Source organism: Lygodium microphyllum, chromosome 1 (genome assembly GCF_053477565.2).
Source record: "Lygodium microphyllum isolate KBCC chromosome 1, Lygodium_microphyllum_v1.1.10, whole genome shotgun sequence".
NCBI classification, from domain to species: domain Eukaryota; kingdom Viridiplantae; phylum Streptophyta; class Polypodiopsida; order Schizaeales; family Lygodiaceae; genus Lygodium; species Lygodium microphyllum.
This window is the reverse complement of record NC_141135.1, coordinates 103,072,277-103,089,846: the sequence shown is the minus strand read 5'-3', so window position 1 is coordinate 103,089,846 and position 17,570 is coordinate 103,072,277. Positions and strand designations below refer to the sequence as shown.

Here is a 17,570-nt window from a genome sequence, read left to right as displayed (position 1 = left end):
CAGCCACCTGTTACTTCAATTTTATGCTTACAAGTGTTGGTATTTGATGCCCGATTATGCCCGGTTGGTGCCTATACATACGGGAATGTATGCCTATGGTTTGCCTATGGATTTGAGCTTGGATTGAGCACTGATTTGCTCAGTTTACAAAGGTTATATGCTGCTGGAAACTTTAGGGCTGAAGCTATTTATGCTACAGTTGGGTTATGCCTATTGGTTACGGGGTGCTCCCGGCTACTCGGTATGATGTCATGATGTATTTGGACTATGCCACATGTCTTATTTATGCTCCGGAATGCTTTTGAGCTGAGATTAGAGCTCGATTTGGGTTTGACTGTTACTTTTTACAGCTGGCATTTCATCTATGACATGGTTTATGCCTAGGCTACCAAGTACGGGTTATGATGTCTTGGTGAATGCTTTATGCTTTGGCTATGGATGGCAGTTGTTTGAGCTCGTCTCGACATTCATTTGAGTATTCCCTTGAGCAGTTGGACATTGACTTGGCTTTTTCCGTTACGACTTGGCTTTTTCCGTTATGACCTTGGATACTATATGGGAGGTTGTTGGGGTAAAAGGCCTCTGGGCCTACCCTGTATACTGTGACCGCCCATTCTTTATTCATATATAATATGATAGTGCAATAAGGCTGTCAGTTAAGTTGGACAGCACCTACATTGTGTGTGCTCTTCTCTCCCGCATCTTCCTCTTCTTCTTCTCCACTGCCATTGCATCCCCTTCAGTTTCTGTCATGGTCGTACACTCTGTGTGTCCTTAGTACAAACCCTAGCAGTTTCTACATAGCTATCGCCATCTCTTGCCCTCATGCTATTTGTCACCTGCATTGACTAGCTGCCACATTACCATCCTGTTGACACAATTTGTTGACCATACATGCCAATAGAGATGATAAAGTTAAAATTTTTAAAGGTGCTGCTCTTTGGAAATTTATAGGCTTTCTTTTGAAACCTCCAAATTTCATAAAGAATTTAGGGCTTTTCGACTTTGATCAAAATTTCCTCATAAAAAATTGGGGCTTTGCCATTGCTATCTGCTGCCATCAAATTGAACCCTCCAACAACACATTAAGCATCTAGTTCTTGGCGACTCCATCAAGGACAAAGGTTGTGGTGTTCTTCACATTGACATTGAGGGGACATTTTAATCCCATTTAACATTTTAAAAAGTAAAAAAACAAGTGAATGGTACTAGACACTGCTGCCCATGCATATGCATGTGCTAGTACCTTTCCATCGCATATATTTTGCATAATTACTTGGGGTACTTTGCCTAGATTTTAACCCAAAATGATTTATATATATATTTTTTCAAAATTTATTTCGATTCACGAAGGAGTTCTCTTTTAGGGGGGTTGGTTTATAAACAAATTCCTTGGTCTCTAACAAGGAAGTTGTCTAGTGGTGGGTGCATGGGAATAGGTTAGTGTATACAAGATGGAGCAATTAGGCATTGGCTAGTGATGTTGGAGACCTTGGTGCTGCCTCCAAGTAAGCCTATTGAAGAGGTGCTGCTGCAAAAAGCAATAGTTGGGCCAAGATGGCTGTAGGAGAGCGATGCTCTGTGGCGGCTGAGACGGGCACTATAGTTGATGGCTGAAAGTTTGGATAGCAACAGCAAGTGACAGGGCAAAGGGCGGTCCACTAGATAAGCAGCTGGATAGGTGGGATAGAAGTTCTAGGTGGCTGTTCAGGCTGAGCTCAGTGACGCTTGTTAGAAGCACTGCTAGTGGCATTACATGCTGAGTAGGTGCACAATATGTATATGTGCAATCGAGACAATCTTCTTCTTCTTCTCCTCCTCCTTCAACAGTAGCTGAAGCCTCGATGGTTGAGAACAAATCTTTTGCTATGATACAACTGTTGGGTGATATAGCTTGTGAAGTGAACCTTCAATCAATAGCTAAGGTGGATGGAACTCCTTATATAAAAAAATATAAAGAAATAAATAAATATACATAGAGAGAGAGCTCTCATTACAAGAAAAAAGAAAGAGAGAGAACTCTTGCAAGTACAACAAATTGAATAGATTGATGTGATAGATGAGAGGAGATGAAATTACAAAGGTAGGGCTTTATTTTATAGGCCTGGGAATTTGACCAAACCCTAATCCTAAACTTACATGCACTAGGTTGTGTTTACACACACACACACACACACACACACACACACACACACACACACACACACAAAGGTGTGTTCACACACATGGAGGTGGCAGATAACTAACAAGTGAAACTCAAGTAATAGTCCCTGCATCAACTTGACATTGGATTAAGGTGGGCAAGTTGAGAAGAGGGCATAGCTTCTAGATCAATGATTGCTTCCCAGATACCTTGGGACTTAAGCATTGGTTATATAAGATTTAATCAAGTCATGGAATTCAACCCATTAAATGAGTCTTATCACTAAATGCATTCTTAACTATAGTAATTAGAGCGTAAGTGCCAAGTGTAGAATAGAGACAGGGTAGTGATAGAGTGTGAAGTATGTTGGGGGATTTGACTCAAAGTGCCCTCTATGTATTGATGAAGTGTGCATAGTCCAATGGTGTAATTGGGCTGACTAGACATTGGTATGGCCATCAATTGAGTGGCCTAAGGAGGGGGTAGGTGTGCAACAAGCATGGATGGATATCCCTATGCTTGAGTGCCTAAAGATAGAGGTCTTGGGGGCATAAGGGTGATACTCAACACAACTGTACTAGGATAGATAGGGGTGCACACTTCTGGATAGATTGGAGGTGCATGGTGCACAGGTGGCATTCCAAGAATGAAGCATTGCGGTGGGCTGTGGCACTTTGCCACTCACTTGTGGATAGATAGAGAAGCCTAAGGAAGACCTAACACCTAGACAAGCGACCTAGACTTGAGTGTGAGAATCCTAAATTGATGGTGGTGGAGAGAGAGGGGATAGAACCTATAAGGTTGGAATCCAATACCAAGTTACTAAAGCATGATAAAGAGAGCCTAATTGTAAACTTGTGAGGGAGGGACAAAAGGAATTTATAATTGGGAGTGTGAAGAATATGCCCATGTCAAACGAAAGGTAAAGTAGTTGGTGTACTAGAGTGTGTTCTTTTGTGTCTACAGCCTCCTTTGTTTGTGTTCACATACTGGTACTGTAGCTTCTAGCCAATTCTTGCACAAAAGGAGCAATAGAGAAGGTTTTTGGCTCATACAAATCAAAAGGATTATATAAACCTACCACTAGGTTTGGTTGAGATAAAGATGTTGGATCACTAGTGACCAGTTGAAACCAGCATTCCTTCCATGGATGGGTGGTAAATCCCTGATTGCAACTTAATTACAACAACAAAAAATTAATGCAAATCTGAAAATACATATTTACATACTAATCTTGGACAATGCACACCCGATTGGCCCCAAAATTGGCGCCCCTTTTTGTATTTCTTTAGCTTTATTGAAGAAGAAGTTGATTTACAATGGGATTCTCCCAATCTCTTTCGGTATTCTAACTCCCCTTGCTGTCCAAAGTGACCACCAAGTCTTCAATCTATTTTGCCCCTTGATTCGGGCACTTAATTAGCCTTCACCCACTTCATGGATGATGGAAATGCCCCAAATTCAATGGCTGACTAGTCCTCCACCTGAATTCAGGTGAAATTCACCTTCAGCCTTGTTGAATCCAAGTCTTGGAGCTTCCAAAGTTTGGCATGCTTCCCAGGGTTGCTGCTAAACCCTAATTTCTGTTGTAAATTAGGGTTTACAGTAGAGAAATTTGCATTTTCTTAGCCTCCAAGGGTCCAAATGTTGAGATCTTTAGAGCAAGGTTGTGAAATGCCTAGAAGATGAGAGGGAAAGCTGTAGAGAGAAAATTCAGAGTTTTGTCGCGAAGAATGACTGAAAATCAGTCAACTGCAGCTGTTGCCCTGCCACAACAGCATGTAGATGCAAAGAACTGAAGAAAATCAGTCATTTATTGTAGCTGCCCTGCCTCAACAGCCTGTAGATGTTGTCTCCTGCTGTTGATTGGTCTTCTTTTGCCCCTGGCTGCCTCAGAAGGTCCTCCAATGGCTGCAAATCAGACTAGCAGCCTCCCCTCCCTCTCCCTTGCAGGCTGAATTTATAGAAATGCTTCTCTCGAGCCTCTAAAGACGTTTTTCAGTCTTGAATGGGCATTTTTGACAAGTGGCAGCTTTTCCAAATGGTTTTTCCAATATTTTCCATAATTAAATATTAGTTTTCACTCTTTAAATACTGAAAATTGATCTAATAATTATTTCGATGCCTTGAAAAATAATATGACTGGCCAATAATTAAATTGGCTAGGCAACTTCCATTCCCGAGTGTCTCTGCGCCATCTTTGACCATCAGATTGGCGTTAGGTATCATTAAATACCACTTCTCTAGTGTCACCAACTGACACTTATGGCCAAATGGATGATCTAGGCTAATAACTGGCACCAGATACCACCAAGTACCTGTGCAGCATAATTTATAACAACTTTTGCCATTGACATCCCATGATTTCTTCGGGTACCGAGCTCGTAAATTTACTTTAACCCCAGTTGCATCTCACATGTGCAACATTTACTTAATCATGCGATTAAAAATTAATCCACATGTTAAGTGAGGTTTCAAAAATACATGTCCTCATTACACCAGTCATCTTGAAAGTGGTTTGTCCTTCTCTAGTTGAGAGTTGTGCAAGGTCACTAGCTAGATGCCCTAATCGATATACACCTCCTGATACGTCTTCAGGTCAGTGCAGGAAAGATGGAGGCATATGTGGAAGATAGTGTTTGGATCACCTTCTTTGCATATATAAAATGTAAGAGGATGATCAAGTGTTATGCTCCACATGAAGAGAATGATATTGCCTTAGGGCTTTGGGAGAAGGGGAAGCCTGATATGACTCCATAGGGTCCCATAATAGAGGTATTTGAGACATCATAATTTAGATGCATGTTGCTTGTACAAACCTAGATTCTCACGATACTCGTGTGGGAATACTCTTTAGAAGAGCATTGGCTCTGATACCATGCAAGAATGCATTAGGACTTGTAGAAAGTATGAACATGACTAACACACAACAAACTTAGGCAAGAGTGCAAGTGAAAAAGAAAAAGAAGAATGCTGAAATGAATGAGGGTAGAGATACAAATGAGCTCTCAAGGAGCAGACAGCCACTCTCTATCATGAAGCGGGCTGAGGGAGTGCCATCCTCCAAGAATAGATCCCATGTGCAGCAAACCGCTAGTGTTGATGGTGAAGGATGTCGGGGGGCCGAAGAAGAGTCGAGATTAGAAAAGTGCAGTAGTCCAATGTTGACGGAAGCTGTCCGGGCGATGCACACAGCAGCAGGAGCTCTCCAACTAGCAGATCAACAGGCCGATCTGTAAAAGGCTGCATCTGGGAGGATGGGTGACAAGCTGGAGGAGTCCATGCAGCAGATGAAGATTGAAAGACGTGTGGGAGACTGATGGCAGCAAAACACGTATGGAAGGGCCCAAATACAAGGCAGCAGATTGGGTGGCACCTCCTGGAGATGAGTGGGAGCAATCAGCAGCCTCCTTCCTGTTGGCATTCAGCTGTTTACCCTAATCATTTTGCAGTTAGCCATCTCCACGCTATTGCATTTGGCCTTTGCATCTCTCATCCTTGCTGACATAGCTGCGTTTTGGTCTTCTCCAGCTATTGTGCTGTTGGTCTACTCATTCTACCTCAACAAGCACTCTTGAACACTCTCCTTGGTCTGCTCCCATGAGAGAGAGTGAATATTGGGTAGCCCTGCTCTCCTTTAGCATCCATTGTACTGCAGTTTGCATACTCAATTTGCTTATTGAGTTTCTTTATTCATCATTCCTTCATCTCTTTCTTCTTCATTTGCAATTTGGTGGAGCTCATCATGTTGGTCGTGTTCATACACTCTCACCGTAACTATGGTCCAGATCCTCTAGAAAGTGGTGCAAATACAGGGTCCTCTAGTTTGGCAGTATAATCTGCCTTGTACTCAGTCTGAGCTGAGCTGCTTCCAAGTAGGCCAGCACTTCTAAGCCAAAACTAAGGGAGAAAACAATATTTCTGCAACACATTCTTTTGTCTACCCCTCTTACCAATTGTCATAGTGTGGGTGACAATTAGCTTGGCTCAATACATTCATTGAAAGGAATAGTATGCAGTGTGTTGGAAAGATGAAGCAAAGAACCGTCACCCAAACCATTAAAAAGCTACTAACTATTGAGTGCCATTTATGCACATTGTAGATACTAAAGCAGTCAGAAAGCCTTGAGATAAACTAGCCTCCCTGAAACAAGGAAAGGCCATGCTCTTCTGAAAAGCCTCTATACCAATAAAAGTAATGTAGTGGCCTAAATCTCTCATTTCAATATGTGTTCTTGATATACAATGTGTTTTATTGGCTGGGAGTGTATAATATCTGTACATAAAATGAAACAGAATGATAAATCAGTCACAAACGATCATAAGCTCTGTTGATGCTCCACACAAGCCTTCTCCTGAATTTTACTACTCCGAAGGACACTCTCCATGTCTATCTAGTGAACTGGCCAGCCATGAGGAGATACAAGAGCAAGAATAAGACGGATAGTATTCATGAGTCAAAATAGGTTGGACTTTGGTTTTTCTTTTGTTGGGATCATGTAGTGTGTCTGCTAATAGGATTGGTCTTTTGTCTTTGTTGTTGAAGAGTATATAAGCAGATTTCATGTGTAATGAAAACTTCTGGTGTTTGTCGCTGAATAGTCTATAATCAGATTTCCTGTGTAATAAATTTTTTTGGTGTTTGATTGATCTGGCAGGAGTTGATAACATAAGAGACCTGCATGTTTGATCTCATACTACTTTTATTCTATCTCTTTGATTTCAGCCAAGTTCAATCAGCTTGTCTATCAATATCCAATACGCATTCCTGAACGATTCTCACTTGTTATACGTTCACTTTTAACTCAGGAAGGGATATGTTTGACCCTACTTCCAGACTTCAAGTTTCTTGAGGTAATGATGGTGGTGTATTATTGTGCAGATGCTAAAACTAGTTGTCGAAAATGTGTAATCAGTAGTACAATGTTTCTTTGTCATTTGACTCAGGTAGCTTATCCGTACATTGCAAAACGTCTACTAACTGATCCAGATCCTGCCTTACGTGAGCGTCTCATTCAGGTTGACTTGTATGATTTTTTTTCTGTATGGATGCCTGTTTTTCCTTGTAGACAGCTTTTTTTCAAAAAAATTCATGGGTTTGTGGGAAAAGGCAGCAGGGGACTTTATAGTTTTTAGCAAAACATGTGGGTCTTTTATTTGGCGATGAGGTCTATTGTTCAACTATCAATAAATTTTGCAAGGCCACACAAGGGAGGAGGGTTCAGGCAGAAGGACTTGATGTGTTTATTAGCTATTTGGTTAGTCTTTCTGTGGCTTATTATAGTTCACAGTGTGACCGTCAGTGATTGAGGTTACTATTTGGTATGCTGCAGGGGTAAGAATAACCTTGTTTCAATATTGATGTATGACTGCAAAAATGGGTATTCGGGCTCTAAGGGTCAAACGTAGAAAGCTCAAACTATTGGTGCTGAAAGTATGATGTGACCAATCTATTTCAGAGCTGAAATTGTTGACATGTCCTTAGAATGTTCAGCAGTCTTCTCTGTCATGCTTCTGGCTTGTATTCTGAGCATCAAAAGCTAAGTTGGTGATTGTAAGGCTGGTGTAGTACTTTTTCTGAGATAAGACAGACACATCCAGACGCTCATAAGTGGCCTGTTTTAGCCTTGAGAGAGGGTAGGTCACGAGTGGAATGAACAGCAAAGGTTAACTGCACTGAGATCCTTTGGGTGGGCAAGAGCCTGGACTTTCATGAACGCGCCTTGTAGCTGTTTCTTTCAAAGTGTTTATAGAGCTCTTGATTTTTGTAGGTCCTTTTCAAGGATGGTGTTTTTCAATGGAAGCGCTTAGAAAATCTTATTGTTCTCGCAAGGGAGCAAGTTGAAATGATGTCTCCTTTGCAACTAAGAAACAGGTATTTTAATTCCAATAGGCACAGAAATAATCATAATGGTCAATATTTGGATATATTTATCTGCAGTTATGTTATGGCGATCTGGTTGATCTTGTATCTTTGTGATACCTCTAGGGGAGCAAATGGCAAGGGACCATCATCTGTAGGGGCAAAGCTGGACCTTACAGATACAATCAAAGATGGAGCCAGAGTGGTGATTACAGATGCTGGGATAAGACGCCAGTTACTAATGGCATTTACTGAAGACTCCAGACTGCATATTCAAGAGGTAGAGTCATTGTTTAACTGAATTCTTAGTAGCTACATACAACTTTACTGTAGTTGAGCCAAGCTTTGACATGCAGCTGTCCATCCATGCTATTAATGCTTGGGAGGCATACACAGTACACCACTTATCATGTTGAAGTGATTCTTCTATGAAGATTTCTTTTTGCATATGATGTGATATAGAGGAGGGCTAATGAATCAGCTGCACCAGAGAAAAGATTACTTTTTGCATACTGATGTGATATAGAAGAGGGCTAATGAGTCACATGCACCAGAGAAAAAATAGCATACTCTTTCCGCCCTCCTTCCCCTTCATTGTTCTGACTCTGATTCCAGAAATGTCTACTTGATTAGAAACTTTGACCTGATGAAGAAAAATCATATAGTTCAATCCCAGTTTAAAAAAGAGACTTCAGAGTTTAGTTAACATCACTAGATCTAGATAGAAGCAGATTGACACTACACTGGGAACTGTGTTTGGTTATTCCATTCAGGTGGTTTCTCAGCAGTCACAGATGGATTGCCCAGTAAAGTTTGCACTTGCGCACATTGGTAAGCTGTGAAACAGACCTTAAGATACATGCAATGAGGATGAGTGAGTTGAGTGTTGTTTCATACAAAGAGGATTTCAACCATTTAAAAATGCCCTATGGCCTACAACTTCCCTAAAAGAGTGCAGATATTATTGTAGTACAGTAGACTTTGTCCAAAAAAAGTTTTTGGCCCTGGGATTTTGTGGTTTTTTGTTTTGTTTTGCTGGGTGGTGTGGGTTAGGTTGAGTATGATAAGAGAGCAAGATTAGCTCTCTGTGTTAGCATGATCAATGCCTTCAATGATCTTTTGAAGGGGGTCAAGAATGCTACTAGTGCAAAAACTGCTTGGGACTCACTTAGGGAAGGGGGGGGGGGGAGGGGTTTGTTTATGGGCATACATACATGTGGCCTATGATCCCAATGCATATAGTTTCCTATGAAGATACACCATAAGGTCCTTCTGGTGCCAGCCTCTCTATATCACCCTGCAGCTTTCCCAAATATCCTTTCAAGGGATGATGTAAGTCATAAGGCTGAAACTCTCTCTGTTGGAAATCATAACTGTTTGCATTCATTCTCTAGACATGCCAACCACAATACTGCTAATAATCTCCCATCTTTGACTCTCGACCTTTGGCCACTGTGAGAAGTCTGCAATGAGCAGTATAGCATCGTATGGTGTGTTTGGTAAGTTGAATACGTTAGCTACCTGGCACTCCACGTAAATCAAGGACGGCTGCTGGAGTAGGTGCACTATGTGATTATTGACCATCTTTTGAGAGGAGGTGAGGGTGCCGTGCTGGCCACTTTAGAGGAGTTCTTCAGCATGGGCAGGATACGCCAGCATTGATTGGAGGATGGTACCTTAGGGGCCATCCTCTGGATAGAGCATTAGGAGCATGTGCTTTATCAACTCCATTCTTCTAATTAGAGTTCTCTATATTTTCCCATTGCTCCACACGCTCTTTCAGGCCACCTTCCATCCCATCCCTCACCATTTTCTTTGGTGGTTCCCTTGGATCTGCATCCTGTTCAAAGGGGGTTCCAATATTTGTGATGTGGCTGTGGATTCATTGGCCCTTCTTTTAGTTTGAGAGGAGGTGTTTAAGGGATTTGAAGAGCTCTTTCAATGTTTTACATCTTAACAGGGCATTCCCTTCTTAGAACGACACTTTTTTTTTACAGGCCACCTTCACTTGTAGCTATGTAAATGCCCCGAACAACGTAGTATGCTTAACAATTATGATATTCGCTTGTTTTCGAGATTTAATATAAAAGAGAATGAACACTTAAAGCTGAAAATGAAAATTACTCACAAAATTACAGCCATGAAAATGTAAAAGTAATGGAGACAAGATTGAGGGTTGAAGATGGCCCACCCCCCCGAAGGAATGTATTTCTACTCAACCCAAGTCCCTTAGGAAAGAGCTCAGTTACAATCAACTTGAGAGTGAGGAGAAGTAATTCTCACTCTCACAGGATCATGCAAAGATGTACAAACACACATGCATTATCTATTATGCAATGATAAGAACTGATTTCTTTACAGTATGAGAGAAGAAAGAGGGAAAATCAGCCTTTCTCCATCGTTGATTAGCAGTATATGGATAGGGCTTGCTTCTTGTTGCTAAAATGGAAGAAAGAGCTCGAGAAGGAGGTGCTGTAATGAATTTACAGGCTTGCTGTCCTGTGAAACAACAGTGATAGAAGAGGGAATATGGAGGAATTTGATAATGGAGAAGTGGGGGATGATGATGGGGATGGATGGGGCCAGTTTCTGGCTATCTGTGGGTGCTGTACATGAGTTTACAGCAAAGAAAAACGATGCTGAATGAAGAAAAACGAGCTCTTATTTATAGGAGAGGGAAGAGCTAGTACAAAAGGGGAAAGTGGAGTAGCACAAGACAAGTGTCCAGCCACATGTCATGAGATGTGACAAGTGGTGGGACACTTAAAAACTTGTGTGACCAGTGTCTTGACACTTGTCTCTTCTCTATGGCCTTCCTTTTTGGGCTGAATACTGTCAAGAATAGAAACAACTAAATTTAGTAAGCACAGTTAGAATACAGAATTTACTATTTTTAGAATGATATCCCTATTTTTTAGGACTAGCATTTTTAGGCTAATTCGAGGCTCCTAAAATTTAGGGACCTCCTAAAATTTAGGGACCCCCCAATATGGGTGTCATATGAAAGCTTTTTCCGTGTACATCGCAAAAACAGTATCAGAATCTTCATGTGACTTTCCTATGTAAAGAAATGTGCATTTCAAGCTTTCAGCCAACACATGCACATTGTACAAGCATTTCATGATCATGCCATCTTGTTGATTGTAACTGTCTATTCTGGCGGATCTAGCCCACACTTCAAGGCATCAATCCTTTCTGTGTGCGAGTCTAACCCTGATATGCGTGAGTTCTGGTCACAGGCACCTAATCGGGCCATATAGGTGGAAGTGTGAACTATCTTTTCTCTAACCCACCGCGTGGGTCCACCATAACCTGTGACCACTCATCAGTGGCGAGCTCCAATGCGCTTTTCTTTATATCTAATTAGTGCAAAGGAAACAAATTTAATAAATCATTATATAGACAAATTAATGAAAAAGGATACAAATTCTGTTTCTATAGAGTTGTGACAAGCTAGCAAGCTCCATTCCAAGCTGAATGGTCCCTGACTTGCATCCATTGTAGGAGGGTGGCATTTGTAGCATCCTCGTTATTGTTGCCTAGTCAAGTCAACAATTTGGCTCATCATCTTGGCTATGTATGTCTTATTGTGTGCCCTTTCAATGGGCTCTTTGCTCTCTTTGGCCTTGGCAAGCCATGTGTGAAGATATGCTTGGGTTTGCATAGAGAAAACATAGGATGTACAACCACAACTAAAACACAATAACTCAAACAATAACACAATAAATGCAAACCCTAAATGCAAAACTCAAAGCTCAAACTCAAAATGCGAAAACACAAACACAAATAGAGAAGAGAACTCTAAAGTGAATAAATCAATGCCTTAGATGAATGGAAGAGTGTGCAGAATGCACAAGGAAAAGTAATGAGAGTAGACAGGCATTGGAGACAAATCCCGAGCGCTGTAACCACCAGTTGGAGCTGAGAGAGTGCTAAATATGAAAGGGTAGGTTGCAGCAGGCTGGTCACCAAAATGCAGTAGTCTAGAGGTTGAAATTTGGTAAACATAGTAGTGTACCACTGGAGGATTCATGAAGGCTGGAAACTGACTACCCAACACTGAAAACTGTTAGTTGGCAGTAGAGGAGGTGTCAACTGATAGAGATGGCCAGCAAAACTGAAAAATGCAGCAGTCTAAGGTGTTGCCAGGAGGAGGCAGCCAGTCGTCTAGCAGTAGGAGGTGAAAACCAGGTTGGGAAGGTGGTGGGGAGAGAAAAACAGCTGGAGACTACTCCTAAGAGGCAAACACAACTATATAGGAGGTCCAAGGAGGAGGGTGGCAGCTGTAATCAGGGCGTTAGGTATTGGAGAGGGTGGTGTTGTAGTTGGCAAGGATTGGACAACAAATGGTAGGTGGCTGATGGCTGAAATCTGCATAGTAGAGTGAGAAACCTGCATACAAGGATAGGCCAAATGGTGGGCAGCTTGTCTATTTACAGATATAGAAGGATGCCTCCAATTTAGGGTTTTGCTTATGGGACACAAAAACTCTTTGGGTCCGAGCACCATTTAATGAAACTTTTGGTAATATACATGTTTTGGGGCTGTTTTAAAGAGCTAATAAGTTTGTAATGCATTTTAGCTCAATACCCTCTCTTAGACCCAAAATTGGAACCGGGAAGAGATTAGAAGAAAAGTTTATATCCATTTTTACCCCAAGGCATCTCACCCCAAAGGAGCCAGGGCATGAGATAGAGGGTGCACGTAGGTTATCCAATGGACTACCAAGACTACAGAGGCGATGGTTATCTTACCAAGGAGCCCAAGTGATCACCCCCAAGAGGTGAAGGCATTAGACAAAGGGTGCTTGTCAGCCTTCTAGTGGCCTACCAAGACCTACAAAGGCGAATGGAACCATATTGTTTTTTTTTTTGGTGGGTTTGGGTGAAGATATGATTTGTGGCCTATTAAGTAATTCCGCCTCGAGGAAAGAATGAAAAGGGATGGTTAGATCCAACAAATCATAAAACAAACAAGCTATCCAAACCACTTATGAGTGTCGATGATGAGGGAAAGGAGTGAAGAAGTATGGTGATGTGATATAAAGCACTGTTGTTGGAGATAGCTGAGAACCACTCAGGTTTTCCCTACACAATAAGATGCATAGAGTGTACTACATGATGAGAATATGCATGCAATAGGTGCCACTTAAGCAGTGTCCCTCTTGGGAAAATTGTTCATCTGCCCAAGCACCCCTTTATAAAGACAATGATGATCATGCAATGCGAAGGGAAAGGTACAATAGGAAAGGGAGGACGATGTAGAAGACAAGTGTGAATCCTATGGAATACCAAGAAAGAATAGGAACCCCTCTCAACCTTGGATGTCAAGGCCGAAGGAGAAAGAGGAGCTTGATGTTAGTCCTCATGTGGTGCGGAGAATCATAATGATAGATGAAGATGAGGATGAAGCATTTTGATAGGAAGAGCAAGGTAGAAGTCACGGCCATGATAGCATCAAGAGAGATGTTGTGCGATCTGCCTCGAGAGGGAAAGCCTCCATGTTGATAGAAGAGCAAATCTCCTAGAAAGATGAAACCATGACAGGAACGATATGCATCCCATGTCTCTGACCCAAGAAGGACCAATGTAAATTTGCATGCTAGCCTTGCATTGAAATATAAAACCTTGCAAGAGAGATCAAAATTTGGAAATTAGAGGTTCATAGTAAGATGATTCAAAATGAAATAAAATAAAAAGTAAAGCTAAATGAAAGATGTGTAATGAGTGTGTGTGTATGTGTGAATGCTGTGGAAGACAAAGAAGGAAAACCTAAGGACAAAGGAACCTATGGGCTCGACACATAAGCCTAAGGAACTAAGAGATCTAAAGAATCCTAGCCTAAGGATGTGGCTGCCAATGCGTTCTTCCATCAACATGTCTCTATGAGAAAATGAATTAGCTATGGAGGAGAGAAAAACGGGACAGTGAATGTGAGTGAGCTGAAGCAAGATAGTAGAGTGTACTTGCTGATATGAAGTGAAAGGAGTGAGGGTACAACCTAAGTTAGGTCAAGGGTTGACTTAACTAGCCCTCCACCAATTGACTACAGTTAAGCTAACTAACTCTAGTCCCTAGTGTCACTACTTTTAAATGTCAAGACACTAGGCGTATGCACGCGTGCGCGCACACACACACACACACACACACACACACACACACAGACACACAGTGACATTAAAGTGTCCACACCACACAAATTACATGGGCATTGCCCAAAATTGATAAATTCTAACATCCCCTTGTAGTGCCAATGTGATGAAGTACAAGGAGGATCAACCACCAAAGGTCAATAAGTTTAATGACTTTCGAAAAGCCTCAAACTTCTCGTGTGGTAGTGCCTCGGTGGAAATGTCTGTTACATTTTCTTGTGTGGGTATATACATCAAGTTGATCTCTCTTGCATAGCATCTCTGTCTAACATAATGATAATGCATCTCTCGCACGAAACACAGGATTTCGTACTATTGCAATAGTACCTTGATTGTCAGAAAGAATGGGTGTAGGACCCTCCAATGGTAAATATAGATCAACCAACAATCTGCGCAACCATATACATTCCACTGTTGCGGTGAAGGCTGCCTTGTACTCTGCCTCACAAGATGAGGTAGCCAGTGTAGATTGTTTCTTGCTTAGCCATGAAATGTATGAGTGGCTAAAAAAGAAACAATGTCCACTAGTTGATTGTTTAGTGTTTGCATTACTGGCCCAATCTGAATTACCGTAAGCCTATAAGTGCAAGTCCCCCCCTCGGGAAATAATAATGAATGTGATCGAGTACCTTGCAAATATTTGAAGATCCGCTTAACAGCTTGCCAATGTATGGTGTGTGGGCTATGCATATACCTGCTCACTTGAGATACTGCCTACTGAATTTCAGGGCATGTGTTGCAAAGGTAAATAAGATAGCCAACAACTTGGCTGTAAATTGCAACATTAGACATCTCTTCACCATCATGCATAGACAGGCTCCATAGGAGTGCACGTAGATTGCAATCTTACATATTAAACCTATGTAATAGCTTATGCACATATTGTGACTATGACATGATGATACCATGCTGATTTTGGGTGAATTGAATCCCCAAATGATAGAGTAGGTAGCCCATATCTAACATAGCAAATGCATACTTTAATTCAGCCTTAAAATCTGCAATTTTTCCCTCTATAGGTCTAGTGAGTAGCATGTCATCTACATAAAGAATGATAATCAACAAGTCTCCCCTTTCATTCTTAATGTACAAAGTGGGAGCAGTTGGACCATTTTTGAACCCTTCGCCAAATAAGTATCAATTTTAGAGTACCAAGCACGAGGAGCCTATTTGAGACCATAAAGAGCTTTATGCAACTTGCATATCATGTGTCCTTTCCCCTCCACAAATCTTGGATGTTGTGACACATAAACCACCTCATGCAAATGCTCATTCAAAAATGCTTTCTTAATATCCAACCGACGTACTTTCTAGCCATAATTTGCAGCCATAGCAAGTACACATCTCATCGTGCTCATAGGGGTTGTATGAACAAGAGTTTCCTCATCATCTATGCCCTTCTTTTGCACATAGCCTTTTGCTACCAACTGTGCTTTGTACCTGTCAATAGTGCCATCAACCTTGCATTTGAGCTTAAAAGCCCGTTTTGTGCCAACAGCCTTCTTACCAGGTGGTAAATCCAAAATATCCCATGTAGAGTTAGTTGCAATAAAGTCTAACTCATCCTGCATGGCTTGCATTCGATGTACATCTTGTCGAGCTTTGTCCAAGGAAGTTGGCTCATCATCATCCAACAGTGAGATCATAAACACATGCTCATCACAATCATCTACCTCCATAAAATCAGCCAAATGTGCCCCTCTTGCATCATGTGCTACATGCTTAGTAGCCCTTCTAGTGCGCTGTGGTAGAACATCCATTTTTCCCTCCTGGACTGCATGTAACATCCATCTCGGGACTGTTTTGGCTGAATTTACAGCAGCCCACATGTGGCAAACATTCATCAGAACCTTGTTGTTCAGGAGCATATAGTACAACAACAGCTTGCTGTATTGTGTTTGTCCTACCATTTATAGTAGCCACGGGCTCCAAAGAAAGTGGCAAAAGACCCTCAAAGACATCACCATGTCATGGGTGGTTGGTATTTGAAACTGATTGTGTTAAAATGTGACCTTTTCAGGAAATATGATATCCCTACTGACAAAAAATTTCTTTGTGCGTGGGTCATACAAGCAATAGCCCTTACTCTCCAAACTGTAGCCAATAAATATGCATTTTACAATGTTGTCATCAAGCTTCCCAAGAAGCTCTTTTGGAACATGTGTATAGGCTATGCATCCAAACACCCGAAAGTAGTAAACTTTGTGTTTCTTGCCATGCCAAGCTTCGAACAGTGTGATCATTTTTAGTGCCTTAGTGGGTGCACAATTCAACACATGATTTGCACATTGAAGGCCTTCTGGCCAAAATTTATGGGGCAGCCCTTTGCGTTTCAACATACAATGAGTTATCTCCAGCATAGCAGCGAGAAACGTCGAAACGTCAGAAACGTGTTTCGTAAGTTTCTTTCAAGAGCGGGTGAAATAAGAAACGCGGGTTTTTTTATATAGAGATTCTTAATAGTTTTGACTAGGGAAAGAGGTTCTTAACCTCTATGGAACTCTCTCTTAAACAAAGAATGGCTAATTGAGTTTGAGTGATAAAAGAGTCAATTGAGAATAATACATTATACGTTACATATCCATGATCTATTATTGACTTGCCACTTATGTCAAAGTTAGTCTTTGAACAAGCTATACTATGGTTTAGAATTCAAACATTATGATTCATACATATTATACAAAGAAAATTGAAATTAACATGTAAATAGTCTATCTATAATATGGAGTGAGTCAAGTTGCAATATCATGATTCTCATTTCAAAACAAACTGACAAAATGTCAAAATCAAAAAATCATAATATATCATAAATAACTCATAAATGAGACTAAAGTCGTATAATATTTAAATCTCAAGACAAGAATAGATACTAGATTGACAAAGTCCAATAACTAAAAAACATCACAAAAAAATCAGTCTCTTCTCCAAAACCTTGAGCCCTCACAAGTCATTACACATCATCATCATTATGTTTAACATTGCCCAATAGTTTTTGTAAAAAAAACCATGTTTTGAGTTTCAACTCACCAAAAAAAATTTAAAAAATAAAAACACCCACGTTTTTTACTCTCAGAAACATTTTGTACTTCAAGAAACATTTTGTAAGTTTCAAACTCAAAGAAACGCGTTTCTTAGCTACTATGATCTCCAGAAGAGCGTGATTCTTCCTTTTAGCAACACCATTTTGCTGAGGTGCCATTCTAATAGTGGCTTGGCTTGATGCATACTGCCATGATTGAGCACTATTTCTCAAAAGCACCCCTGGCCGCCAACCCGTGCAAAGTGTATGCAATTTCAAGCCAGTCTCAACCTCAAGCTTTGCGACAAGATGTTTCAAATGTATAAATACATCAGATTTTTCCTTTAGCCCATACAACCATGTGTACTGAGAGTAGTCATCAATAAATGTGACA

At 41.0% G+C, this 17,570-nt stretch overlaps 1 protein-coding gene across 2 annotated transcripts in view; it reads left to right on the top strand.

The window, feature by feature from the left end:
- Positions 1 to 17,570, top strand: part of ACDO1 (Protein kinase superfamily protein) — a 49,198-nt gene that overhangs the window by 21,754 nt on the left and 9,874 nt on the right. The window contains exons 9-12 of one of the 2 annotated variants that reach the window (XM_087679921.1): positions 6,870 to 6,997; positions 7,091 to 7,162; positions 7,915 to 8,018; positions 8,133 to 8,286. In XM_087679921.1, coding sequence (XP_087536047.1) covers positions 6,870 to 6,997; positions 7,091 to 7,162; positions 7,915 to 8,018; positions 8,133 to 8,286 — 458 coding nt within the window. The remainder of the gene's footprint in view (positions 1 to 6,869; positions 6,998 to 7,090; positions 7,163 to 7,914; positions 8,019 to 8,132; positions 8,287 to 17,570) is intronic. The other variant, XM_087679930.1, reaches the window with a different exon arrangement.